The sequence below is a fragment of the Gorilla gorilla genome, chromosome 20 (assembly GCF_029281585.2).
Source record: "Gorilla gorilla gorilla isolate KB3781 chromosome 20, NHGRI_mGorGor1-v2.1_pri, whole genome shotgun sequence".
Taxonomy (NCBI): domain Eukaryota; kingdom Metazoa; phylum Chordata; class Mammalia; order Primates; family Hominidae; genus Gorilla; species Gorilla gorilla.
In genome coordinates this window covers 7,817,458-7,845,140 of record NC_073244.2, presented here as the reverse complement: position 1 = coordinate 7,845,140, position 27,683 = coordinate 7,817,458, and the positions used below count along the sequence as shown (strand labels likewise).

Genomic DNA, 27,683 nt, shown 5'->3' with positions numbered 1-27,683 from the left:
GGCCGTGGCCCTGGTCCTGACCTCAGTGTGTCATCAACAGAAGGCTGATTGAGGCCCCTTGGCAAGGTCCCTGGTAGGTCGCGTTGCCGAGAGGTGGATGCCAGCCCTGGCTCACCACAGCCGCCCCTCCTGTTTCTCTCCACCTGTAGCCAGTGTCCTGGCGTCCTGGAAGCAACCTCCCCTGCCTGCTCCTCCCGCTTGGCCGCGGGGCCACAGGGCACTATGACTGTGCAGGAGGCCTCAGAAGGACGGGCAATTTTTAAGATTCTATTTTTATTATTTTATTTTATTTTTGAGACGGAGTCTCGCTCCGTCACCCAGGCTGAAGTGCAGTGGCGCGATCTCGGCTCACTGCAACCACCGCCTCCTGGGTTCAGGTGATTCTCCTGCCTCAGCCTCCTGAGTAGTTGGGATTACAGGCGCGTGCCACCACACCCAGCTAATATTTATATTTTTAGTAGAGATGGGGTTTGGCCATGTTGGCCATGTTGTGCCCAGCCAATGTCATCTGTTTCTTTTTACTTTTTAAAATATGTGGGTCTTGAACATTTACACACGTGTTGGTCAACATCCAGGTGAGAAAAGACGGAACACACAAGCTGTCAGGGAAATGCAAATCAAAACCATCGCCAAGATGATGTCACTCAGAAACGACAATAGCGGCCGGCACAGTGGCTCAGGCCTGTGATCTCAGTACTTTGGGAGGCCGAGGTGGGCAGATCAGCTGAGGTCAGGAGTTCAAGACCAGCCTGACCAACAAGGTTAAACCCCGTCACTACTAAAAAATACAAAAATTAGATGGGGATGGAGGCACTCTCCTGTAATCCCAGCTACTCAGGAGGCCGAGGTGGGAGGATTGCGTTAGCCCAGGAAGTCGAGGGTGTAGTGAGCCGAGATCAGGCCACTGCACTTAAGCTTGGGTAACAGAGCAAGACCCGGTCTCAAAAAAAATAAAATAAAGCTGGGTGCTGTGGCTCACACCTGTAATCTCAGCATTTTGGGAAGCTGAGACCAGTGGATCACTTGAGATCAGGAGTTCAAGAGCAGCCTGGCCAACATGGTGAAACCCCATCTCTACTAAAAATACAAAAATTAGGGAGGTCGAGATGAGCAGATCACCTGAGATCAGGAGTTCCAGACCAGCCTTTAACATGGTGAAACCCTGTCTCTACTAAAAATACAAAAATTAGCTGGACGTGGTGGCGGGCACCTGTAATCCCAGTTACTCGGGAGGCTGAGGCAAGAGAATTGCTTGAACCCGGGAGATGGAGGTTGCAGTGAGCCAAGATCGCACCATTGCACTACAGCCTGGGTGACAAGAGCGAAACTTCGTCTCAAAAAATAAATAGGCAGGCGCGGTGACTCACGCCTGTAATCCCAGCTACTCGGGAGGCTGAGGCAGGAGAATGGCGTGAACCCGGGAGACGGAGCTTGCAGTGAGCCGAGATCGCGCCATTGCACTCCGGCCTGGGCGAAAGAGCGAGACTCCATCTCAAAAAAATAAAAAATAAAAACAAATAAATACAAAAATTAGCTGGGTGTGGCGGTGCACACCTGTAATCCTAGCTACTCAGGAGGCTGAGACAGTTGAATCACTTGAACCCAGGAGGCAGAGGTTGCAGTGAGCTGAGATTGCACCTCTGCGCTCCAGCCCAGGCGACAGAGTGAGTCTCCGTCTCCTAAACAAATTAGCTGGGTGTCTCCGTGCAGCTACTGGGGAAGCTGAAGCACAAGACTGCCTGAACCCGGAGAGAGAGGTTGCAGTGAGCTGAGATCGTGCTACTCCACTCCAGCCTGGGCCACAGAGTGAGGCTGCGTGTGTATTTCTATAATGAAGAAAACTATTGCGGAAAAAAAAGTCAAAGAGAAATGCAGACCTTTAAAAGGTCTCTCCTGAGAGAAGCAGGAATGAGGAACTCGTAGGGTCCTGGGCTGGCCGCAGACAGGAGACCCCAAGGTCCCAGCAGGAGGGCGGTACATGGTGAAGATGGGATCCTTGGGGGAAGCCTGAGACACTCTGTGGTCGGCTGAATCACAGCCCCCAAAGATGCCCATGTCATTCCCGCGATCTGTGAATGTACCACTTCCCATGGCCAAAGGGGCCACCCCCATTCTTCTAGGCCAGCCTCGGCAGGGGTGCCGGGCCTCCAGCCTATCCATGCCCTGAGGGCTGCCACTGGGACACTCCAGACTTGGGACGTAGAGGGTGCCAGATGGGTGGGTTGGTGGGGTCACCTCCCCTGCTGTCTACACCGTGGGTCCTTCAATCTCGTTTCCTGCCCCTCACTTGTGATTCATTGATCAGGGCTACAGTGGAGAGTGAGGCCTGCCTGGGGTGAGGGGTTGTGGCTGTGGCCGCTGGGGGTCAGATTCTGACCACCTGCCTCTGTGCTTTCACTCAGTTGCACAGCGCCAGGGACCTGGGGGACCTGGGGGACCAACCCTCCCACCCCCTCCAGTAGGGGTCCTTGGAAGGAATGTTTCCTGGCCACAGAGGAAGAGGTGTTGGTGCAGGGCCAAGGCCTGCGGTTCAGTCCTGGTCATCCAGGCCTGGTCACCTTCTGGGGTCCCCCAACCCCCCCAGCTCCTCTGTGACCTGCAGAGAGACCGGTCGCTGCATAGGGTCCTAGTGCAAAACGTGGGCGCTGCATAAATGCAGGGGCGCCCGCCAGGGGAGGAGTAGTCGTGAATGCATCGCGCCCACAACTCCGCAACTCCCCAGCTCTGTGCACTTGCGGAAACTGAAGCTCGGGAGACCGAGACCGGACCCAGAGTCACACAAACGGGCAAAACAGGAGGACGTGGGGCTGGGCCCGGCCCGCTGACCTCCAACTCCGAGTCTGCGCCCTCCATTACCTCTGCCCCCAGCCAGGCCCACTGACCCCTAACCGCGAGCCCTAGGCCTCCGCCCAGAACACAGCGGCGAGCGAGGTGTGGCGTAATGCGCACGGTCCCTTTAAGAGGCACAAGGCCCTGATCGCGCGGCCCCGACAACAACAATTCCATTGGCTGGAGCGTGATCTCTGGCTACGCCCCCACACTAAATATTTGGAGTCCTACTGGTCCAGAACCCGGGCCCCGCCTCCCTCGCCCTCAGAGCACGGGCGCCGCGCCATGTTCGCTGACGCAAACGCGTTGCCCCGGCAACCTCTCCCCGTCCCCGGGGCAAAGGGGCCCCGGCACTGGAGCCAGTGCGCAGGCGCGCGGCCGCCGCCGGGGAGGGGGTTCCCAGGGCGCGCGGCCCGGACCCCCGAGTCCGTGCTCTCCGACCCTCCTGTCACCCCGGGACACCGTGTGGGGGGCGCCCAGAGCCCCGGCCGCCGGGAGGAGGAGGAGGCGGCGCCCGGGGACTGGCCTAGCGCGGGTGCGGTCGGCGGGCGGGGCGGGAGGGCCCGACCCGTGGCTCTGCGGATTTCAAAGGCGCGGGGTCACACGCCCAGCAGCCGATCAGCCCCGGCATTTGGCGACGCAGCAAATCCAGCCCTGCGGGGAGGGGGCCCTGTCCCTAGGCCGGCCCCATGCCCAGGCTGCAGGGCCTCGCCCGCCCCCAGCCGCATCTCCCTGCCCCTGGCGCCTCCCAGGACCTGTGACAGTCCGGGGGGCTTGACCGGGGCTGCCCTGGCTTCAGCCTTCTCATCTGCACAGTGGAAACTCAGGAAAACACCGCCTGTGTGAGCCTCCTGGAGCTGTGCAGTGAATCACACGCGTGCAGTGGCTTGAAACGACCCACATCGATTCTCTCACGGTTCTGGAGGTCAGAAACCCGACATGGGGGCCTCACTGGGCTAACATCAAGGTGTGCGCAGGGCTGGTCCCTCCTGGGGGCTCCAGGGGAGAATCCAGTTCCTGCCTTTCCCAGCGTTTAGAGGCGCCCACATCCTTCAGCTTGGGCCCGTTCCTACTCACAGCCAAGAGCAGCCTCTTCCAGTCTCTGACTGTCACCCGGCTGCCTCCTCTCATGAGGACCCTGTGAGGACACTGGGCTCCCCGATCATCCAGGGTGATCTCCCGTCTCAAAATCCTAACCCAGTCCCACCTGCAGAGTGCCTTGCGCCTTGGAAGTTTCCCTGGCCATGCCCTTCCCAGGATGTGCACCCTGAAAAACACCCTGAAAAGGCCTTGTGGCCGGGCGGGGTGGCTCACGCCTGTAATCCCAGCACTTTGGGAGGCTGAGGTGGGCGGATTTTCTGAGGTGGAAGTTCAAGACCAGCCTGGCCAACATGGTGAAACCCCGTCTCTACTAAATAGTAAATACAAAAATTAGCCGGGGGTGGTGACATGCACCTGTAATCCCAGCTACTTGGGAAGTTGAGGCGGGACAATTGCTTGAACCTGGGAGGCAGAGGTTGCAGTGAGCAGAGATCCTGCCACTGCACTCCAGACTGGGCGAAAGAGCGAGACTCCATCTCAAAAAAACACAAAAAAACAACAAAAAAACTAAGGCCTTGTTGGGAGACAGATCAGCTGGGACCAGGGCACAGGGCACCAGGCTCCCAGTGGTTCTCTGAGAGTCATCTGGGTGTCTTCTGGGCTCCACCCCCTGGTAATAGGAGGAGGAGAGGACGCCAGGAGATCAGCGGAGTGCTTTGTTCACAGTCACTGGGGCAGGGCGGTGGCCTTTGGCCATCTCCTGGGCCAGCCCTGCCCCACACTTCCCTGGGTACTGTGCAGGGGCTGAACCCCAGGGAGGTGGGGCATGCACGCTGCTCCTGATGCCACTCCGTCAGAGCAGGGTGGATGGCCCCATGGCTGCCCCGGGCTCCTGGCCAGACACTCACAGCCCGGGCAGGTAGGCAGCCCCGGGCTCCAGGCCACACCTGCCGTGCCCACTCCCTGCCCCCACTGGAGGACCGCGGGCCCTGGCTGTGTCCCCAGGCAGGCCTGCCGAGCCACTGGAGTGGAGTGAGTGTGAGTCAGCCGGCAAGAAGGGACGCTTGCGGCCACTTACATCAGATGTTCCTGCCTCGTGGCCCCATGGCCAGAGCTCTCAGCCTCGCAGGGGTCCTGAAATGACCCTGCCCACGGCCCTTCATTGCAAGGGATGGCCCTTGGGCTGTGGTTCTGGTCCCTGGAGAGCGAGGCAGGTGGGAACTGTGAGGTGGTCTCTCGTGCCACCCACTACACTTGCAAGTGTGTACAGGTGTGCACAGCCCACCCCATTTCACTCCCACATGGACCCATGGCTGACCCTGCAAGGACCTAGGCTTGGGGCCTCCCCCAGGGACGCCTGCCTCCGCGGGCACACACACACACGCCCCGATCTGCTCACACTCGGACCCACACCAAGTTTTTTTTTTTTTTTTTATGTTGTAGGGGAAAGGTCTTTATTGTCACCGCCCCCCGCCCCCGTAGGGTTGTCTGATATAATACGGACACCAAGCTAACTTTGAATGGCAAATAAACAGTGAATAACTGGGCCTGGCGTGGTGATCCCAGCATTTCGGGAGGCTGAGGCGGGAGAATCATTTGAGGCCAGGAGTTCAAGACCAGCCTAGGCAACATGTTGAGACCCCCCCCATCTCTACCGAAAATAAAATTAGCTGAGCGTCGCCGGGCGCGGTGGCTCACGCTTTGGGAGGTGGAGGTGGGTGGGTCACCTGAGCTCAGGAGTTCCAGACCAGCCTGGCCAACATGGCAAAACCCCGTCTCTACTAAAAATACAAAAATTAGCCTGTCGTGGTGGTGCGCGCCTGTAGTCCCAGGTCCTCAGGAGGCTGAAGCATGAGGATCTCCTGAACCTGGGAGGTGGAGGTTACCGTGAGCCGAGATCGAGCCACTGCACTCCAGCCTGGCAACAGAGCGAGACTCCGTCTCAAAACAAACAAATAAACAAACAAACAAAAAGCCTCCAGACAATGGAGCCCCCCATAGGATCCCTTGTTGCACACATCCAGCCGGGCCCTGTGCTGGGTGGTCAGGGGTGGTCAGGGTGGGCTGTGTAGCCAGCCTGCCTCCCCGGCTTGAGGGAGATGGGTGGAGGAAGAAGCCCAGGGCTGGCAAGTCAGGACCTGCCTGGGCACCTCCTCCGGGGCTTTGGGGACACCCTACATCCAACACAGGCTGAAAATCGCCCTGCATTCTGCAGAATTAAGAAAAAAAGCAAAAAGAATCACTCTACAGAATGGGGAAGCGCTCAAAGGCTGGCAGGAGGCAGACAGGTCACCCCCAAGGAAGCGGGGGCTGTGCACCTTTGGGCAGAGGCCGGCCAAGCCTGCTCCGAGACCAGGGCAGGACAGGTCGCCTCCAGGGAGCTGCAGGACCCGGGGCAGGCTGAGCCTTTAGGCCTCCACCGCTGGAGTCTCGTGGTGGGGTGGGTGGTGCGGCCACCACTGTCACAAGGCATCTGTTGTCCCAGGAAGTAAGCAGGAGACTGTCCCTGTCCTGGAGGGAAGGCCGTGCCACCCAGTGGCTGTGGGACCCTAGGAAGTAGCCGTGAGGGTGGGAGGTGGCGCAGGGGTCTGGGTCACCCCGGGGCCGGCCTGCAGGGAACTCGAGCTCATCCCTGAGCCTTCTGTGTGCTCCAGGCCACTCTGCCAGGGCCCTGGGAGGTTGAGGGAGGTGGGACCGGTGGCAGGTCAGCCAGAGAAGAAGCTGGGTTTGCTGGGGGTCTCCTATAGGAGAGGGGCATGGGGCCAGCATGGCCCAGACAGCTGGGATCTCCAGTGCGGGTCACTGGGTGCTCACTGGGTGTCCGTGGGGGCTGTACGTCGGGGTCAAAGCCAGAAATTGGGCAGAGACAGCTCAGCCACAGGTGAGTCCTGGAGCTGTGAAGACCCCGGAGCCCGTCCCCCGACCCACCACACCCTCAGGTCAGTCACCCACCTGTGTGGCCTGTTCTTGCTCCATTCCGTCAGCACCTCCCTGGGCCTGACCTGCTCCGAGTGCACCCAAAACAGGTTCTGGGCTGGGGTCAACTCTCACCTGTCCCAGATAATGAGGCTAGCTGGTGACTAGGTGAGGAGGGGCTGGGGTGCCCTGGGAGAAGCCATCAGGCCTAGCTTGGGTTGGGGGGGCCCACAGGGTCCAGGGCAGGTCCTGACCCCTCCTTAAAGGAGCCCCAGCCCCTCCCAGCCAGGATCGGGTTCACCTTGGCCCCAGGGCCTTGGCTGGGCCCTGCCGTGACCTCCCGGAAGAGGAAGCCACGGCCAAACCCCAAGTTAGGCCTGGTGAGGGCTCCAGGGTGGGGGACCTGGGGGGTTAGGAGAGAGAAGCCACCTGCAAGGCTAGGCGCAGTGGCTCACGCCTGTAATCCCAGCACTCTGGGAGGCTGTGGCAGGCGGATCACCTGAGGTCAGGAGTTCAAGACCAGCCTGGCCAACATGGTGAAATCCCATCTCTACTAAAAAATACAAAAATTAGCCGGGCGTGATAGTGTGTGCCTGTAATCCCAGCCTGTAATCTCCTGCCTGTAATCCCAGGCAGGAGAATCGCTTGAGCCTGGGAGGCAGAGGTTATGGTGAGCCGAAATGGTGACATTGCACTCTAGCCTGGGCGACAAGAGCAAAACTCTGTCTCAAAAAATAAAAATAAAAAAAGAAGCCACCTGCTGGAGATGCTCCCCCCCACCACCCACTCTGGCCAGGTCCCAGGTGATCTGGAAGCCATTCCAAGCCACCCCAGGGCCAGGCAAGACAGTGCGGTACAGGGCGGTGGCCATGCCAGGAACGCAGCAGGGGGAGCCCACTGGAGAGTGGGAGGGATGTCAGCGCGTTGGCGGAGTGGGGGTCTCTGTCCTTGTGTCTGGGGGCATTGGGCATTCTTCAGCTGTGGATTTGGTAGTGGTGCAGCCGGGTGCTGGGTGCTGGGTGCTGGAGGTGGGGCAGGGGTTGAACTGCAGTGGGAGGGAAGGAGAGAGAAGTGGGAAGGCGAGGAGAGGAGGGGGAAGGCGAGGAGAGGAGGGGGAAGGCGAGGAGAGGAGGGGGAAGGCGAGGAGAGGAGGGGGAAGGCGAGGAGAGGAGGGGGAAGGGGAGGAGAGGAGGGGGAAGGGGAGGAGAGGAGGGGGAAGGGGAGGAGAGGAGGGGGAAGGGGAGGAGAGGAGGGAGAAGGGGAGGAGAGGAGGGGGAAGGGGAGGAGAGGAGGGGAGGGGAGGAAGGAGAGGGGAGGAGGGGAGGGGAGGAAGAAGGGAGGAGGGGAGGGGAGGAAGAAGAAGGGAGAAGGGGAGGAAGAAGGGGGGGAGGAGGAGAGGGGAGGAAGGGGAGGGGAGGGGAGGAGGGGAGGAGAGGAGAGAAGGGGTGGAAGGGAGGAGAGGAGGAAGGATGAGGAGGGGAGGAGGGAGAGAAGGACCGAGAGGGGAGGAAAGGAAGGGAGGAGGAAGGAGAGAAGGGGACAAGGGAAGAAGGGAGGAAGGGGAGAAGAGGAGCCAGAGATCGGCTCCAGCTGATGCTGATTCCCGTCCACAGCCACACCTCATTTCCTGTTTGTCCTCCTTCTGGGGCTAGCGTCTCCCAGGCCCTCCTCTTCACTCTGGTGCTCCCCCAGGGCAACCCTGAGCTCCCTCCCAGGCTGGCTGACCAGCACTGGGGTCATGGACCTGCGGTCCTGGCCCCAGGCCCTGCCTGTCCCACCCACCCACGTCCGGGCCGGCTAGTGCCCACCCTCACTGCCCCAGCCCAGACCACACTGCAGGAGGATCAAGGAGACGGTCACCCGGGGCACGGACCAGGCTTCCTGCCTCCCACCAGGCAGGCTCTCTCCCCCACCAAGGCAGGTGGGGGTCTCCCTCCCAGGGCTCCAGCTGGGGGTGGAGGTGGGGGCAGGGGGCGAGGCTGGCAGGGGTGGCCAGTCTGGTAGCGCCCCCAGGGGCTGGCACGGCCCGCACAGGCAGATGGGCAACCCTCCCCTTCTCCAGAGGCCACTGGCCATCCCGCGCCCCCAGCCTGGGCCTGTCTGCCTGTCCAGGGCTGGTCTAGGGAGAAGGTCGGCTAGAGAGGATTCTGCCTCTGTTGGGGAGGAAAGGAGAGGAGAGGGTGCCAAGGCCCCATCCCTGTTGGCATAGTCCCTAGCACACAGAACAATCCCGCCCAAACGTCCGCACTGTTGAGGCTGACAAACCCCTTGTCGATTATTTGGAAAATATTGAGTTTTCTCCCTGCTCACACCAGACATCGGATAAACGCCCCATGGGGCAGATAGCGTAAACCAGGGGGAACCCCACTGCTGGGATTCACCTCCTTTCTCTCTCCCTGCTCAGGGTGTGGATTTCAATGTGTGCAGCCTCCCAGGACCTCACCAGGTCAGAGCATCATGGGATGCAGAGTTTCTTGGGGGGCTCCATGAAATCCCCTAAACCAGGGGGTCTCACCCCGGGGGAGATCCTGTCCCCAGGGGACACTGGGCGACACGTGGGGATATCTGTGGTTGTCACGACTACGGGGAGACAACGGTCTCAAAATTCTAACTCAGTCAGGCGCGGTGGCTCGTGCCTGTAATCCCAACACTTTGGGAGGCCGAGGCGGGTGGATCATAAGGTCAGGAGTTCGAGACCAGCCTGGCCAAGATGGTGAAACCCCGTGTCTACGAAAAATACAAAAATTAGCCAGGCGTGGTGGCACGTGCTTGTAGTCCCAGCTACTCAGGAGGCTGAGGCAGGAGAATCGCTTGAACCCAGGAGGCGGAGGTTGCAGTGAGCTGAGATCGCACCACTGCACTCCAGCCTGGGCGACAGTGAGACTTCCTCTCAAAAAAAAAAAAAAAAAAAAAAAAATTTCTAACTCAGTCCTGCTTGCAGAATCCCTTTCACCTAGGAAGTTCCCTTGGCCATGCCCCTTCCAGGATCTGCACCCCAAAAGACGCCCCCAGAAAGAAACAAAGGGCTTGTTGGGGAACAGATCAGCTGGGACCAGGGCACAGGGCACCAGGATCCCTGTGTCCCTCTGAGAGCCATCTGGGTGTCTTCTGGGCTCCACCCTGGGGTAATAGGAGGAGGAGGAGGAGGAGAGGAAGCCAGGTGACGGGCTGAGTGTTGGCACGGAGTGGGTGGAGGCCAGGGATGCTGCTCAGCACCCTGCAGTGCCCAGGACGGCCCCACCCCAGAGGATGACTGAGCCTTGAACATCCACAGGGCGATGGGGAGGAACCCCCGGTGGAGCATCCCTAGAGCCAGGGGTCATCTGCCTGTCTCCGAGCTTCCAGTTTTCCCAATTGCTGCGCGAGTTTCTTTTTTTTTTTTTGAGACGGAGTCTCGCTCTGTTGCCCAGGCTGGAGTGCAGTGGTGTGATCTCAGTTCACTGAAAGCTCTGCCTCCCGGGTTCATGCCAGTCTCCTGCCTCAGCCTCCCGAGTAGCTGGGACTATAGGCGCTGCCACCATGCCTGGCTAATTTTTTGTATTTTTAGTAGAGACGGGGTTTCACCGTATTAGCCAGGATGGTCTCAATCTCCTGACCTCGTGATCTGCCTGCCTCAGCCTCCCAAAGTGCTGGGATTACAGGCGTGAGCCACCGCGCCCGGCCATTTTTTTTGTATTTTTAGTAGAGACGGGGTTTCACCATGTTGGTCAGACTGATCTCGAACTCCTGACCTTGTGATTGGCCAGCCTCGGCCTCCCATAGTGCTGGGATTATAGACGTGTGGCACCGCTCCCGGCCTGCATGAGGCTCTTGATGGCTCCCACCTGCTGGGGCTGTGGGAGGGGGACAGGGCCCGGGGCAGGGCCTGGCTATGGTGCCGGGAACAGACCTGCCCCTCTGGCCTGGCTCCCAGATCAGTCTTTCCTGTCCGGTGCCTGAGCTTGGCTGGACACAGAGCCCAGGCATGGGCTGAGCCTTGGTTCAGGTCTGCTCCTCATGGTCAGGGTGAATGTTGAACCCATGTCGGTCCACACTGAAAGATGGACACAGCCCCACACCTGCACCAAGGACAGTGTGCCACAGCCGCATACCACGAAATGGTCCCACTTTGTGGACTGAGCTGAGTCTCCCGGAAAAACCCATCCATGTCCTAACCCTGGTACCTGTGAGCGAGAAACTATTTGAAAATAGGGTCTTTGCAGATGGAACGAAGTTAAGATGAGATCACAATGAGTGGGCCCTAAGCCAATGACTGGCGTCCTTAGAGGAAGAGGAGACCGGGCGCGGTGGCTCACGCCTGTAATCCCAGCACTTTGGGAGGCCCAGGCGGGCGAATCACCTGAGGTCAGGAGTTCGAGACTAGCCTGGCCAACATGGTGAAACCCCGTCTCTACTAAAAATACACACAAAAAAGTTAGCTGGGCGTGGTGGCGCGTACCTGTAGTCCCAGCTACTCGGGAGGCTGAGGCAGGAGAATTGCTTGAACCTGGGAGGCAGAGGTTGTGATGAGCCAAGATCGTGCCATTGCACTCCAGCCTGGGCAACAAGAGGAAACTCCATCTCAAAAAAATATATATATATAAAAAGAGGAGACAGCAGGCTCAGTGGCTCACATCTGTAATTCCAGCAGTTTGAAAAGCCAAGGTGGGAGGGTCCCTTGAGGCCAGGAATTCTAGTGCAGCTTGGGCAACATAGTGAGACCCTGTCTCTACAAAATGTTTAAAAATCAGCAGGCAAGGTGCTGTTGTCCCACCTACTCAGGAGGCTGGGATAGGAGGATCGCTTGAGCCCAGGAAGTTGAGGCTGCCATGAGCTACGAATGTGTCCCTGCACTCCAGCCTGGGCGACAGAGTGAGACCCTGTCTCAAAAAATAGTAAAATAGGCCGGGTGCAGTGGCTCACGCCTGTAATCCCAGCCCTTTGGGAGGCCAAGGCGGGTGGATCATGAGGTCAGGAGTTCAAAACCAGCCTGGCCAACATGGTGAAACCCCATCTCTACTAAAAATACAAAAAACTATCCGCGTGTGGTGGCGGGCGCCTGTATTCCCAGCTACTTAGGAGGCTGAGGCAGAAGAATCACTTGAACCCGGGAGGCGAAGGTTGCAGTGAGCCGAGATTGTGTCACTGTACTCCAGCCTGGGTGACAGAATGAGACTCCATCTCAAAAAAAGGAAAATAAAATAAGAAGAGGAGACACACACACAGAGGAGGAGGCAGAGACTGGAGTGATGCGGCCACAAACCGAGGACCACCAGAGCCCCCAGAAGCTGGGAGAGGCAGGAAACATCCTCCTAGAGTGCTTGGAGGAAGCAAAGCTCTGCCCACACTTATAGACTTCTGGGCTCCAGGACTGTGAGAGCATACATTTCTGTTGTTTTAAGCCCCCCAGTTTGTGGTCCTGCGTTACAGTGGCCCCAGGAAGCTCACACGACCACACAACCCCTACGTGCACATGCGCGCACACACATACACACACTCTTATCCTTTCCTCCAAGCACTATTTAGTCGGCGCCCTCTGTGAGCCAGGCCCAGGCAAGCAGGTCTAGCAGCTCCACCCCTAGTTGGCACCTGGAGCTAACGTGTGTGTTTGTGCGTGTATGTGTTCACACGCACCCACATGCACAATAAGGGGGGCTGGGGGACCTGGTTTTCTGTCCCCCCATTGCCAAGAGTCAGGGCAATGCCAGGCGCTGGGCTGGGTTCTGGCTGGGAATTCCCCACAGGCTTCCTCCCAATGCCCCGGGGGTGGCTGAGGCCAGGCCTCCCAGCCCCTGTGGCCTGAGATCTGTGGCCTTGCGGGCAGGGGCCCTCCAGCTTCAGGTCAGTGGGGCTCCAGCCCCTCTGGAGCTCAGGGCCTGGTTGGGGGATGGTGGGGTGGGCTGTGCGAAGCTTCTGGAAACCCCTGCAGAAGAGGAGACCACAGTCCACCCAGCAGGGGAACCCCCACTCCTTGTGTGCCCAAGGCCCGGGGCCTGGGGAGAACTTTGAACCAGGATGCTGTGGGATGGGGGACTGGCAGCTCAGGACAGGCTGATTCTATCTAAGCCTGGTTTGGGGCCCCAGCCAAAACGGGACTGTGTTTTACTTCCTGTCCTGGCCACCATCCACCCCTTGGGCTCTTTCCCAGTGGGTCTCAGGTCCCAGTTCTCCCTGAAATGCTATTCGAGGACAGAGGAAGGGTCCTTCACAGACCTCGGTCCCCACCCTCTACTCTGGTTCCTGCCAACCACAAAGCAAACTCAGGGAGCTCAGTGCTCCCCAGGCAGGGTGGCCCAGGGGAAGAAGAAAGTAGGTGGCGGTGGCTGGTCCCCCAGCACTAGAAGGGAGTGGCTGGGACTCCAAGCATGCTGGTGGTGCACGAGGGGGACTGCTGGAGCCAGCATTGGAGAACTGCAAGAGGGAGCCGTGGCAGGTTCTAGAGCGAGGGCATGAACCAAGGGAGTCGGGGTATCCTAGGCCTGGGTTGACAGGCCAAGGGAGTTGCCCTGTGTGGGGCCAGGCGGTAGGACTCGGCCCAGGGCCTCGCAGGTCCCACGGGCCCCGCGAGCCTCAGGCGGCAAAAACAAGCCAGCTCCGGGCGCGCTGCACGGTCGCTGCCCAGGTTCCGCACCAAGACCCCCGTGCGCCGCACTGCGCAGGCGTGCGCTAGCCGTTTCGGGCACGCCCCGCCGCCGGAGCGCGCAGCCGCACTGGGTTCCCGGAGAGAGCCCTCTTCTGGCTCCGCCCACGTCGTGCGCAGGGGGTGAGGCCGGGCGGAGCCTGCGTCGGGGGCGGGGCCAGAGCAGGTCCGGGCCTATAAAGGTGGCGGCGGCGGCGACGCGCCCGGCTCCTCTCAGCGGCGGTGGCCCAGGTAGAGGGGTCCGCGCTGGCGGCGGCGGCGCTGTTCCCCGCGCGGTCCGCGGAGCGGGGTCCGGGCTGCGCGACGTGGGGCGGCGGCGGCACTGCGGCCCCGGTCCAAGCCCGACCCCGGTGAGTGCGAACCCCAGGGCGGCCCCGAGGACACCGACCCGGTAGCGGGAAACGGGCCCCGCGGAGCCCTCGCCGCCCCCGCCCGGTCCGCGCTCCTGGCAGGCCGGGCTCCGCTCACCGCCCTCCCTTTGTCTGCTCCCGCCCGCAGGGTCCCCTCCTCGGCCGCCCCCCGCCCGGCCGCCCGCCCTCGGGCCTCCCCCCGGGCCCTCGGTCCCCTCCCCCGCTGGCGGGGCCCGGACAGAAGATGGTGCAGAAGAAACCAGCCGAACTTCAGGGTTTCCACCGTTCGTTCAAGGTGAGGCCCGGGGTCGGTTTGGGGGCGCTCCGGGCTGGACCACCGGAATGGCCGGCGTGGGGGGCGCGGGGCCCGCCCCTAAGATCGGCTCCCGGGGCTCGTGCCTGGCCCCCGCCCTACACCCGGGGCTGCCCGGGCCGGCCGTGCGCTGAAGCGGGGTCGGTGTGCGAGGATGGGGGTTCAGCAGGCCACAGTCCTCTCCCCAGCCGTGGCCGCCGGCTCCTTCCTCCAGGACCCCCAAGAGAGGCTGGGAGCAGGAGCCCCCTGCGGGTCAGGGCACCAGGCTGTGTGTCCCCTGCAAGCCCCCGCCGGGTATGTTCTGGGGGGGTCAGCAGGCTGCAGTCCTGTCCCAGTCGCTGCATGTGGCTTATGGGGGGTGTCCCCTGCAAGCTCCAGCTGGTTGTGCCCTGGTGGGGAGTGGTCAGCGGGCCACAGTCCCATTCCCACCTCCATGTGGCTTCTGGGGACTTTCTTTCAGAATCCCCAGGCCGGGCTGGTCAGGTGCACCCACCCCCAGGGGGCCTGTGCCGTGGGGGAGGGGATGGGATGTCCCCTCAGCGCTGCACTTCGCAGACACCCCAGGCCCAAGTGCTGTTTCCTGTCGGAGCGGGAAGTTTCTGCGCAGCCCGGGTGGTGACTGCTGTTGAGTGCTGGTTTCAGATGAGCAAATCTGGGGGGAAGGGGAGGGCAGGTGCTGGGCAGGGGCCCCGCAGGACCTGGCCCAGGGGACGCAGTGATGTCAGCCGGCCCGCCCCACCCCTCAGGCCGGGGTTATGTAATCGCTTCACTGGGCTTCCTTGGGCAGGGACCTGTTGCCCGGTAGGGAAGGCAGGACTGGAGAGAGGGAGAGAGAGTGTGAGTGTATGTGTGTGTGTTTGTGTGTGTGTGTGTCTGTGTCTTGTGTGTACACACAACGCGGTGCTCCAGGGTGGGAGGAGCAAAGAGAGACTGGGAAGAATTCCCAGGTCTGTCCAGCCAGTGCCCCAGGGCAGCACTCCACTCCTGCCACCCCTGCCCAGTTTTACCCTAGGGCAGCAGGCCTGGCACCATCAGAGTGTCAGGGGCTGGGCGGGAAAGAGGAGGACCTGACAGTGGTCTTTTCCCTCCTAGGGCCAGGCATGAGCTGATACAGAGTCAGTGCATGGGGCCAGCCAGGCAGCCAAAGCACACTTGAACTTTCTAGATGGTTCCAGCCACCTCCTGCCAAGGCCTGCTGACTCGAGTCCCACAGCCAGACCTAGAACAGTGGGACCAGGACCGCCCACACTGCCCAGGACTGTGGGCCGGCCTCTGTGCATGGCCAGGGCAGCCTGGCTGGAAGCTGGGAAGGTGGGCGTCTCGGTGGAGGAGGGCCTGGCAGGCAGTCCTGGCTGTGAGGTGTTCCTCCAGGTGGCCGGGACCGGTTGCTCTAGGAATCTCCCCCCACAGCCCCCACCATGCACGGCTGCTCCCTGGATTGGGGCCACCTCTCCTGAAATACTCTCCTTGCCTCCAGCAGGCAGCAGCCCAGCAGGGAGGCACGTCTGTGGGTGCCTTGGGTTTCTTTCCGTTCGCAGATGGGAAAGTGAGGCTCTGAGACTGCAGGCGTGTGTGCCTGGGGCTCCCCTGTACACGGGCGAGGAGGCCGCGGAGTCTCGTGGTGCCTGGCCCCTCCGCTGTGGTGGCTGCGGCTGTCCATCTGTAGCTCTGCTGAGTTGGAGGCTGTGGCTGGCACAGGGGAACGGTGGCCAGACAAGGCCAGGAGCTCACTCTGGGCTCTGTGGCCCCTTAGGTCATTTCACTCTCGTGAGCTCCCACGAGTTGGGGGCAGCTGCCTCCCATCTCACCCCTGACAGACCCCAGGGCGAGGTCACTAGGCCAAGGTCAGACAGCAGGTGAACGCCAGTCTGGCCTTAGACCCTGGTCACCCGCCTTGTGGTGGCTGCCCCAGGGCCACCAGGGGCCTCTGGACAGGAGCCTTATGGGAATGCTGACTCCCTATGGGGGCTAGTTGGAGCCCCCCTTCCTTCCCTCCTCCCCCAGCAGCCTCCTGGTAGCTATCTGCCCGAGCCAGGGTGGGTGGGGAGGCAGGAGGGCAGCTTGGCTCACGGCCCCTCCCAGACTCTGCCCTCTGGCCTCCACCCATCTCCTGGCCTTGGGTCTCCCACGGGCTCCACTGGAGTCTCACTTCTGCTGAACGACCCTCTTGTTAGAGCCCCACTCAGGTTGTCTGGGGCCCAGAGAGGGGCAGTGACTTGGCCCAGAGCAGCCAGCATCGTCACTGGGACTGGGACCCCCGCCACCTCTGTGGGCCCCTCCCGCCTGGTTCACCCAGACAGGTGAAGCTGAGTGAGAGCTCAGTGGTACAAGGAACCTGACCGGGCCTCGGTTCCCCAGCTTCAAAGGCCCGGCCCCTCGTAAAGGGCCGGCAGTCCCCGCGCTGGGCCATTTGCTCTGTGGAAACGTACATATGTATGCCACCGTCTTCCACGGGGGCTGGGCAAAGCCTACTCTAATCTGCACTGTTCCTTGCACCCTGGCCAGGGTCTTGCTGCCATGGTCCTGGGGCTGGGTCAGCCTGCCCAGTGCAACAGGCCTGGATTTGAGTCCTGGCCACCAGGGCCCAAGGCGGCTTCCTTAGCCGGGTATCAGGGCCCGCCAGGGGCTCCCTCCAGGGGTGTCTGGCACTGAAATGGGAGAGTGCAGGATGTGGTCTGGGCAGGGCCTGGCACACTCGCGCCTGTGGGTGCCTCTCCCGTGAGCCCCCAGGACCAGTACAGCACTGTGTATACTGACTCGGTAACTGGTAGCTGCGGGGTTGGGGGGCTGGAAGCAGATGAGCCTCTGGTGGGTGGCGGGGGCGTACATGCACAGAGCTGGCAGGGGAAAGGTGTGCCGGGCAGCTGTGGACATGGGTGGAGGAATGCAGGTGTCTGGGCTTGGGTAGGGGCAGAAGGCAGGGGTGATGGAAGCAGAGCCCCCACCTTCAGCAGGCCCCAGAGCACCAGGCACTGAATTCTCACCCCGCCAGCCCCAGGCACTGAGCGAAAGGGAGGGGAGCAGCTTAGGGGAAGCAGAGGTGGTTGTGTGCCATCTTAGATGGGGGAAACTGAGGCCCAGGGAGGACTCAGCTGCCCTGAGATGGCCCAGGAGGCCGTGGGAAAGCAGGCACAGCCACCAGGCTGGCAGCCCGCCCGGTGACTCACCTCCCTCCCACTGCCCCGCTGCCTTTGATCCCCGCGACCCGCCCCAGAGGTCAGCCGTCCCCATTCTGTGGACAAGCAGACGGAGGTGCAAGACACGGCTTGGGCCCCACGGTGACTCAATCCTGGCATCAGAGGCAGGGTTCCCAAGAGCCAGCTGCTTGTGTCTGTCCCCTCCCCGCAATGCACCCCTTTCCCAGAGGCCCCCAGGGCTCTGCGGGTGGGAGGAGGTCTTCCCCACAGCCCTGTGGAGGTTGGGGCCCATCTTTCTCTGGGGTGGGGCTGTCCTGGGCACTGCAGGGTGCTGAGCAGCATCCCTGCCCCAACCCACTCCGTGCCAGGAGCTCCCTCAACCAGTCACAACCACAGATGTCCCCAGACATGGCCCAGTGTCTCCTGGGGGACAGAATCACCCCCTGGGTTGGCAGATTCCATGGACCCTGCAAGAGACTCGACGTCCCCTGATCTTGCCTTGCTGAGGTGCTAGGAGGCCTCACGTCTTCCACATGTGGTCCACACCTGTGATCCCAGCACTTTGGGAGGCCGAGGCAGGAGGATCGCTTGAGGCTGGGGTTTAAGACCAGCCTGGGCAACGTAGCAAGACTTTATCTCTACAAAACATAAATTTAAAAAAGAGAGAAATACACACACACACTGAGTGTGGGGCAGCGAGGAGGTGAATCCCAGGAGCTTGGGGGTCCCCTGGTTTATGCTGCCTGCCCCGTTGGGAGTTGATCCTGGTGGGAGTTGATCCTGGTGTGTGAGCGGGGACGGAGTTGATTTTTCCGTAATGCTCAGCGCAGGGCTTGTCAGTGTGGACGCTGTGACACTGGGGCAGGATAGGTCTCCCTGCTGCGTGGGCAGGGATGGGGCCTGAGTGCCTCTCCTCTCCTCTCCCCTGCAGGGGCAGAACCCCTTCGAGCTGGCCTTCTCCCTAGACCAGCCCGACCACGGAGACTCTGACTTTGGCCTGCAGTGCTCAGCCCGCCCTGGTGAGGGGCCCGAGGGGGAGGAGGGCACAGGGCAGCTGCTGTCGCCGCCATGGCAGTGGCCAGCCCCTGCAGGGGGGTGGGGGCCGGCCGGCCAGGGCCATGTCCTGAGCCCCCTGGGCGTGCCTCCTGGAACAGACATGCCCGCCAGCCAGCCCATTGACATCCCGGACGCCAAGAAGAGGGGCAAGAAGAAGAAGCGCGGCCGGGCCACCGACAGCTTCTCGGGCAGGTTTGAAGGTGAGCGGGGATGGCGGGCATTGGGGGAGCCGGGAGCGGGGAACAGCCAGGGTCCCTCTCACGCCCGCCCCGCTGCCCGGCAGACGTCTACCAGCTGCAGGAAGATGTGCTGGGGGAGGGCGCTCATGCCCGAGTGCAGACCTGCATCAACCTGATCACCAGCCAGGAGTACGCCGTCAAGGTGGGCCCGCGCCGCGCCCTGGGGAACCCAGCGCCTTGGGATCGGTGCTGAGCGGGGGTGGAAACAGCGTGTGGCATTCCGGCTCTCTGTCCTACAGCCGGGAAGACCCGTGTCTAAAAGCGGCCACCGGGCCCTGAGTCCAGTCGGGAATGACAGCGGGGGTGGCCCCTCTGGTACCAGGGTGGGGGCTTCAGACAGAGGCACTGTGCCCATTGCGTCCCCTGGGCCGTCCCTGCCTCTGAGCTGTCCCTGAGGGTACATGACAGTTTGGTTTCAAGGATCAAAATGCAATGTCATATCCCAGGGCCCAGAGGGGCTCTGCGTTTGGGGAACCTCAGTGCAGGCCCTTTGAGAGCCCCCTGTGTCACCCTAGCCCTGGGCGGCTGCTGGACCCAGGGTGTGGCCGAAGGGCTGGGAGCAGGAGCCCTGTTGAGGCTCTGGTTGTGACCCTGTGACCTTGCGGGCCGGTTGGATCCCGTGTTCCAAGAAATCTTCCAGGCTTCCCTCGTGACCTGGCATCCGGCTCCCGGGCTGGGTGGGGTCCCAGGAGGGCTGGCTGCCTGGGAAAGAGGGCCAGGTGTGCCCTGGCGAGCAGGGCTCGCCAGGAGCCTGTGGGTCCTGGTGGACGGCCAGGCTAGAGTTTTCCTCTGAGGAGAAGGAGGAAGAAGAGGGGTGGCCAACCTGGGGAGGTTACTGGCCAGGTGCTGGGACCACAGTGGCAACAGGCAGGGACAGACACAGTACGGACGGTCCCTGCCTCCTGGGAGCCCCCAGGCAGGCCAAGGCGATGGTGCAGGAGCACTAGGCCCCTCCGGAAGCACTTCCACACAGCAGGCGTTCCTCTGAGCACAGCCCTCTGCTGGTGGCCCAGCCTTGCTTCCTGTCCTTGTTTGACAGATAGGGACACTGAGGCTAAGGGGGTTAGGTAGCCTGACTCATGCTGTGTGGCCTCTGGGGGATCCTAACTGGTGTCTCAGAGCCACCTCCCTGGTCATCTTGCCACATTGACCTGGTGTGGTCAGTGCTGGGATCTGCAGAGCCTGGGGGACTTCCTGCTGGAGGTGTTGTTGGCCACTGACGTCCTGGAGTTGGTCTGGCCAGGTGGCAGTGGGAGGAGGAGGTGTCCTGGGTGAGTCAGAGAGGCGAATCGCTGGGCCTGTGGGTCTGAGGAGCGTTGTTTCGTTCTATGGGGACTGGGGTGTGGGCCCTCTGCCCTCGGGGTCATGCTGCGGGAAGCCGCCCTGGGGTCACCTGGTGCCATGAGGCTGCTGGCTGGATGCAGAGCCCCCATGCTGGGACCTCAGAATAGGCCCCTTCCATGCCAGGAGGGGCTGCGTCCCCTCCCTGAAGCAGCATTCTAGCCGGCCACCCAAGGGACACGACGAGGTTCAGTTTTGTCCAGAACCATCTGCAGTGCCTGCTGGGCACAGCTTTCAGCAGCGGCCTGGGTGGTGGTATTTCAGGACACCCTGGCGTCCAGTTGTTCTCTTGCTCCTCGCTGGGACAGTTTCTGTCAGTATAGACACGGGACTGCAGAGGCAGGAGCCAGGGACTCAAGGGTGGAATGCCACATCCCTGCTGCCACCAGGCCATCGCAGTGGGCAGGGAACCCTGGACAGAGTGCTCATGCAGCCAGGCACCCGCCCAGTGAGAGGGGCTAACATGTCCAGCCTGGCAGGAGGGTCCCAGCAGGTGCCAGGGGAAGCTGCAGACGCCTCCTCACCCCACCTCTGTGAGTGAAGGTGGCAGGGAGCAGCTGGAGCTGCTGGGGGCAGTAGAGTGGCATCCTGAGGCTCTGGGGCTCAGGGAGGCTGGATCCGCCAGTGGCTGGGACAGCCAACCAGGGCGGGCCCGAAACAGATATTGGCTGAGGCGGCAGGCAAGTGTTTGCCCAGGCTGGCACGGAGCTGGGGAGCAGGACTTGGTGCTGTGGCCACATGTGAGGTGGGGCCTGGTGGGCTGGCAGCCAGGTGTCCTGCGGCCTCCCTAGTTCTGTGGGTGACCAGGGACCCGCCTTGTGGGGAAAGAGGACTACAGCTGACTGTCTCTGGGTCAGGGAGGGTGGCCGCCCAGGGCAGGGAACCCTCACATCCTGTGGGGGTATTTTGCAGAAGTCATAGGTCTCAAATGTGTCTCTGAGGGCTGTCAGGGTCACAGGTGGAGAGCAGCCTCCCCTGGCTTTTTTTTTTTTTTTTTTTTTTTTTTTGAGGCAGAGTCTCACTCTGTCACCAGGCTGCTGGAGTGCAATGGCGCGATCTCAGCTCCCTGCAACCTCCACCTCCCGGGTTCAAGTGATTCTCCTGCCTCAGCCTCACGAGTAGTTGGTATTACAGGCGTGCACCACCACACCCAGCTAATTTTTATATTTTCAGTAGAGACAGGGTTTCGCCATGTTGGCCAGGATGGTCTCAATCTCCTGACCTCATGATCCACCCGCCTCGGCCTCCCAAAGTGCTGGGATGACAGGCGTGAGCCCTGCTTTCTACAGTTGCAGGGCGTAAGTGTGGTGAATTCCAGCCGTGGCAGTGGAGTTTCTGGCCCCTTCTCGACTATGAGCGTCCCACCAACCCAGGTGGTGTGTCCTTTCGCCTGTTTCAGATCATTGAGAAGCAGCCAGGCCACATTCGGAACAGGGTTTTCAGGGAGGTGGAGATGCTGTACCAGTGCCAGGGACACAGGTAGGTGAGCCACCGTTGCCACTGCACTGGCCTGAGCCGTCTTTCAGTGGATGAAGGGCCTGAGTGCCACATCACCCCCAGCAAGCGTCTATAGGGCACCCAGTTTCCCAGGCCCTGCATTCCCCTCCCTGAAGCAGGCTGGCTGACAGCCCCAGGCGGGCAGTGTGAAGCTGGCCTATTGCCCCAGTCCCAGCCTCCGGTGGACAGGCCAGCACCAAGAGGGTGGGCCCCTCCTAGGCCGGGCAGCAGGTACCCAGGGGCCTCAGGAAGCCTCAGCTCCTCTCCTGCCCCCCACCCCCACCCCAGGAACGTCCTAGAGCTGATTGAGTTCTTCGAGGAGGAGGACCGCTTCTACCTGGTGTTTGAGAAGATGCGGGGAGGTACCTGGGGGCTCCAGGCTGTGAGGAGGGAGGGAGCTGGGAGGTATTATGGGATGGGGGCCTAGTGCCACCTGCAGGAGGGGGCTTGTGGGGTGAGTGTCCTGCCCAAATGGTGGCTCAGGGGTGAGGCCTTTGGGCTGGAGGAAGCCAGTGTGGGGGCGTCCCCGCCAAAGGGGAGGTGGGTGCTGGCCTTGAGGGGACTTTGAGGTGACCTCCGTGTTCCCCCTGTCCTGCCCCGCCCTGCCCTGCCTAGGCTCCATCCTGAGCCACATCCACAAGCGCCGGCACTTCAACGAGCTGGAGGCCAGCGTGGTGGTGCAGGACGTGGCCAGTGCCTTGGACTTTCTGCATAACAAAGGTAGGTGGTGACCCCGCCCGGAGTCTCCTAGGGCCGCCTGCCAAGGACTCCTGGAAGACCCCCAGCGCCTCACCCCGTCGTGGTTCTGTGGCTTCTCCCCCAGGCATCGCCCACAGGGACCTAAAGCCGGAAAACATCCTCTGTGAGCACCCCAACCAGGTAGGCCAGTTCCGGCAGGGTGGCCTCGCGGGAGGGGTGGGCCGCGTGGGACCCCAGGCTCACGGCCCTTTTGGCCCCTCGCAGGTCTCCCCCGTGAAGATCTGTGACTTCGACCTGGGCAGCGGCATCAAACTAAACGGGGACTGCTCCCCTATCTCCACCCCGGAGCTGCTCACTCCGGTGAGGGCCCGCGGGGAGGGCTGGGGGCTCGGCCGCCTGCTCTGCGGTTGCATAACCTCGCGGAGCCTGGGCCATCCAGCAGCTCCAGGCCGCGGAGCTCGGGCTTCCGCCTAGCAACAGCCGCTGATTGGTTGGGCGGGGTGACGCGGCGGGGCCTCGAGCAGGCACCCCTGCGCGTCGGTGTTTGGCCGGGTGGGGCGGGGCCGCGGCGGGGGAGGGGCGAGCTCTGCACCTGCTGATTGGGCGGGGGCGCGTCCTGGCAGCCGCTGATTGGTCGGGCCGGGCGGGGCGGGGTCCGAGCCGGCTGGCGCAGGTGACCCGCAGTTACCCGTGCTCGGTTCCCACGTAATGCTGGGAAACCCCGGCTGACGCGCCCCTCCCCCGCCCGCAGTGCGGCTCGGCGGAGTACATGGCCCCGGAGGTGGTGGAGGCCTTCAGCGAGGAGGCTAGCATCTACGACAAGCGCTGCGACCTGTGGAGCCTGGGCGTCATCTTGTATATCTTACTCAGCGGCTACCCGCCCTTCGTGGGCCGCTGTGGCAGCGACTGCGGCTGGGACCGCGGCGAGGCCTGCCCTGCCTGCCAGGTGCGGCGGCCCGCGCACCCTCCTCTCTTGGGCACCCTCCTCCCCCGGGCCTGCCCTGAACACCCCCTAACCCCAGGGGACCTGCCCTGCGCACCCTCTAAGTCCAGGGGACCTGCCCCCTGACCACCCCCTAACCCTCGGGGACCTGCCCTGTGTGCCCTCTAACCCCTGGGGACCTGCTCTGTGTGCTCCCCAGACCCCCGGGGACCTACTCTGTACTCCCCCTAACCCCTGGGGACCTGCCTGGTGTGCCCTACTACCTGATGCCATCCACAGGGCAGTGCCGCCCTGTCTGTCAGTTTCCCGAAGGCTTTTCAGGTTTGCCTGCCCAAGGGAAACCCCAGACAGGGTTCAGAGAGCTGAGAGGTGGAGTGAGGCCCCTGGTTTGGGGGGATCAGGCTCAGGCTGCCTGCCCGCGGTTTAAGGCTCAGCATCTGTGGCCTGTGGTCCCTGGAACCAGGTCCCTCAGAGCTGCTTTTTTGTAAATCCAGCTCCACTTGGGTGGAGCCGACTCTCCTGGTCCGGCTCCCAGCCCCCTCTGCCCCAGGCGTGCGTGATCTAGGGCCTGGTTGGGGTCCGGTTGGAGGCACGTGTCAGTGCACAGTATCCAGGCCCTTGGGCAGGTCTAAGCTCCCCTGTGTTCTGTGTCCCCAGAACATGCTGTTTGAGAGCATCCAGGAGGGCAAGTACGAGTTCCCCGACAAGGACTGGGCCCACATCTCCTGCGCTGCCAAAGACCTCATCTCCAAGCTGCTCGTCCGTGACGCCAAGCAGAGGCTGAGTGCCGCCCAAGTCCTGCAGCACCCCTGGGTTCAGGGGGTGAGTGCCAGCCGCACGGGCACCAGGGGGGGCATGGGGGGCTGCAGGGTGGCCTCAGAGCGAGCATGGGAAGCCCTGAGGGTGTAGCCTGGACACCCTGAGATGCACTGAGGCTTGAGAGCACAGGCTCTGCCCTGGGATGAGGGGTGCAGCCGAAATCCCCACCGCCCGCCTGTGCACGGTGCCCGCTGGCCAGCCAGGCGGCTCCCAGGAGCAGCTACTCAGAGAACCTTCCTGGAGGGTGGTGGGGACCCACACCCTGCAGCCGGCTGGAGTGAAGCGGGCAGCGAGCCCAGCTCACATAGACCCCAGCCCAGCCTGTCGTCAGTCTCAAGCCCAGGCTGTGCCTCCACCCTTCCCTGTGTGGCCTCCAATCTAGGAGGAGTCGGGTGTTTCTCCTGCCAGAGGTCATCTGAGCCGAGCTGCCACCCCAGGGAGTGAGGATTTACTAAAAATAGAAGCTGGGGTCACTCTGTGTCCCCAGGCGAGGGGCTGGGGGCCTCCAAACTCCTTGCAGAAGCATCCAGAGACCCATGGGTTAAGAGGGGGGCGGAGGTGGGTTTGGGCTGGGAACAGCCGGGAGAGGTGGGGCTTGGGGCTCTGACCCCACCCTCACTGGGTCCTGTAACACCAGGCCTCAGCCTGGCCCAGCCTCGGGTTCCCTGGGCAGGGGGACATGGAGCCTCACCATAGGGACCTCGGGGCGGGCGCTTGGTTCCCGGGGCACCCAGGTGCACTCCTGGTCTCCAGTGGGGTCCTGGTGATGGGATGGGCATGGCATCCCTTGGCCAGACACCCCACCCAGCGCCCCAGGCGGCCCCAGCTGCTCTCCAGCCCTGCCCCCGCCCACTCTCGTTGCAGTGTGCCCCGGAGAATACCTTGCCCACTCCCATGGTCCTGCAGAGGTAAGGCCCGCAGGGGTGCTCGGGACCCCTGAGTCCAGGGGGCGGGGTTTCCAGGTTAAGACACTTGTGAAAGGCCCGGAGAACTGCTTTGGGGTCGGGGAGGCAGGCAAGCCTGGTGACTCAGTGGAGCTCCCGGTGGGGCCCTGGCGCTCAGAGGAGCCCCAGGGTGGGGGCTGGGAGGGGGGCATCAAGCCCCTTCCCCCAGGGCCTTCACAGACCCCAGGGGTCCCCTAAGGGGTGCCTCTTGGTGACCACCTACCCCCACCCCGTTTCCCAGGAACAGCTGTGCCAAAGACCTCACGTCCTTCGCGGCCGAGGCCATTGCCATGAACCGGCAGCTGGCCCAGCACGACGAGGACCTGGCTGAGGAGGAGGCCGCGGGGCAGGGCCAGCCCGTCCTGGTCCGAGCTACCTCACGCTGCCTGCAGCTGTCTCCACCCTCCCAGTCCAAGCTGGCGCAGCGGCGGCAAAGGGCCAGCCTGTCCTCGGCCCCCGTGGTCCTGGTGGGAGACCACGCCTGACCCTCCCGTCTCCCCTCTGTACATAGGTCGCCCGTCCCCCAATCAAATCTAAAGGTTTTTTAAGCTATCGCCAGCCGGTGTCCAGCGGGCTGCCCCTCGTCTGCCTGGATTCCCAGGCACTAAGCTCAGCTGAGGGGGGTGTTTTATAGAAGGTTTTTGCTTTTGGGTTTTTTTTTCCTGTTTCCACCCCTCCCCGTTATTTTTTCCTTTGGATGGTTAAAAGCATTGCAGGCACCCGGGGAGGTGAGCAGAGGGTAGGTGGCTGGGCTTGTCTCCTGCGGTCCCCCACCCTGCTCACCTCTACTATGAAGGTGCCCCCAGGTCACCTGTGCTGCCCGCCATCTGCCCACGTGGCTTGCAGTGACTCAGGAGAGCAGGCCCACAGCGTTTGCCATCTTGCAGAGCTGGGGAGGGGCACGGGACCCTGCCCTCGTGTTCCCTCCCAGCCCGCAGTATTTCAGGGACAGGCTCTTCCCCTCTATCCCTCACCCTGAGAGCACCCCTGGTGGCTTGGTTGGGGAAGGGAGGGGCTGCCTGTCTCTGGAGGGGTCAGGGAGGCAGATGGCAGGCAGCTCACCCACCCACCCCATGGGATCCCCCAGCCCTTCACCCGCGCCTGCCTTGTCCCCATGATAGTTGACAATCGGGGCTTCCTGCAAGGCCTGTCTGTCTGTCCAGGACTCCTGGTGGCCAGATTCGGCCTCCGACCTTGACCTTAAACTGCAGCTGACCCCAGGGGCTCGCCGCTGCCCCTCCCCACCACACCAGGGCCTGAGACAGCAGGAGCCCCGCCCGGCCCGAAGCCGTTTCCACCGCAGCAGGCAGAGGGGCTGGACAGGCACTGTCAGCCAATGTGGGGGGTCCTGAAGACACCCCCTTGGGGCACCCGAGTGCCCCTTCTCAGGGCTCAGTCTGACCGTAGCCACGTCCTGCCTCGCGCCGCCCCTCGGGCCTGACCTGGAAGCTCCGTCAGCTCCGTCCTTGTCCTTAGAGCTGAGCCCAGACCCCGGGGTCTGGCCGAATCCTCACCCCCAGGGCAGTGTTTTTGGTCTGCCACCTTCAGGAAAAACGGCTGCGGCCTCGGCCTCCCTTCGGGCACCCAGGAATGCGGGGGTCTGTTCAGTCCCCCCACCCTCCATGCTCCGACCCCCGGGGGCTGCGGAGCCTGCTGCCCCCTCCCCGCGGGTGGGGACGTTCTATGCAATACAGGGTTCCACTTTAGAAGTGCGCGCGGCTGTGCTGCGGGGGCGGCTAGGGTCACCGCCCGCCCTTCCCGGCGCAGCCCCCGAGCTCCACAGCTGGGGCAGCCCCTCTGGCTTCTAAATGCGCGGTCGGGATTCTTCCTCCTGTTTAGTTTTTTAGTTTTTCCTTAAAAAAAAAAAAAAAAAAAAACATCGATGGACTTTGCTTCCCTGTTCTTGAAGAATACTTGAATGTCGGGGGGGCCCGGGGGTGGGGGCCTCGGAGACCGTCTGCCTGGCCCTGCTGCCCCTCCTGAATCTCGTACGATGGTCACAGTCCGCTGGCCGTGGGGGTGCTCTGCCTTCACTGGTCCCCACTGCCCATATCCGTGGACTGCCCCTTCCAAAGACCCCTGGGGGGGTGGGGCAGGCCGCCCACCCCTTTCCCCCATCACGTCTCGCCTGTCAGCGATTCCAAGTTTCGTAACGGGGGATTCTCTGCCTTTTTGTATCAAAGAACAAGCAAACGGACCCCCGCCCGCTGCAGACGCCCGTAGCCAGCGGCTCTCTCAAGCTGAGTGGCTAGCAGCTTTTTTTTTTTTTTTTTTTTTCTGAAGGTGGGACAGTCACTTCCTCCTCCCTCCCCACCCCTGTCGCATCCATGTGCGACCTGGAGGACTGGTCAGAACCGTTACTGTGAATGAGTGAAGATCCTGGAAGACCCTGGGCCCCAGGCCAGCTCCCATCGCTGGGGGACGGTGAACGGCCATGTGTTAATGTTACGATGTTTTTAAAAGACAAAAAAAAAAAAAAAAAAAAAAAAAACCTCAAACGTTTTTTTAAAGTGGGGGAAAAACATCCAAGCACTTTAATTCCAATGTACCAGGTGAACTGACGGAGCTCAGAAGCTTTCCTTTACACCAACTGTCAATGCCGGAATTTTGTATTCTGTTTTGTAAAGATTTAATAAAAGTCAAAAAACCTGCCGTGTGCCTGAGTTTTAGTTTTCTGTCACCGCATAAGGAGCCATCCACAACCAATTGGTGCAAAACCACGTTGTTGCTGGTGATGCTGAGTCAGGAGTTTTGAGGGGGTGCACTCCTGTGGGGTCTGTCTCTGCTCCAGGATGCCTGGATGCACTGCTGGGAAGACAGGCAAAAAGCTGAGCTCGGCTGGGAGTAGTGGCTCACACCTGTAATTACCCAGCACTTTGGGAGGCAGAGGCGGGCAGATCACGACGTCAGCAGTTCTAGACCAGCTTAATAAACAGGGTG

At 61.9% G+C, this 27,683-nt stretch overlaps 1 protein-coding gene across 2 annotated transcripts; it reads left to right on the top strand.

Moving 5' to 3' along the window:
- The first annotated feature begins 13,602 nt into the window (after positions 1–13,602).
- On the top strand, positions 13,603–27,395 carry MKNK2 (MAPK interacting serine/threonine kinase 2). 2 transcript variants are annotated; one of them, XM_055371158.1, is made up of 14 exons: positions 13,603–13,755; positions 13,904–14,050; positions 18,137–18,224; positions 18,360–18,461; positions 18,545–18,642; positions 21,241–21,320; positions 21,627–21,700; positions 21,954–22,058; positions 22,162–22,217; positions 22,302–22,397; positions 22,789–22,983; positions 23,638–23,802; positions 24,664–24,707; positions 24,985–27,395. In XM_055371158.1, exons 2-14 carry the CDS (start codon positions 14,000–14,002, stop codon positions 25,226–25,228), a joined length of 1,398 nt encoding a protein of 465 aa, XP_055227133.1. In that variant the 5' UTR covers positions 13,603–13,755; positions 13,904–13,999; the 3' UTR covers positions 25,229–27,395. The 2 variants fall into 2 exon arrangements, with proteins under 2 accessions (XP_055227133.1, XP_055227132.1); XM_055371157.2 differs by having other exon boundaries at positions 18,137–18,461.
- The last annotated feature ends 288 nt before the right edge of the window (positions 27,396–27,683 follow it).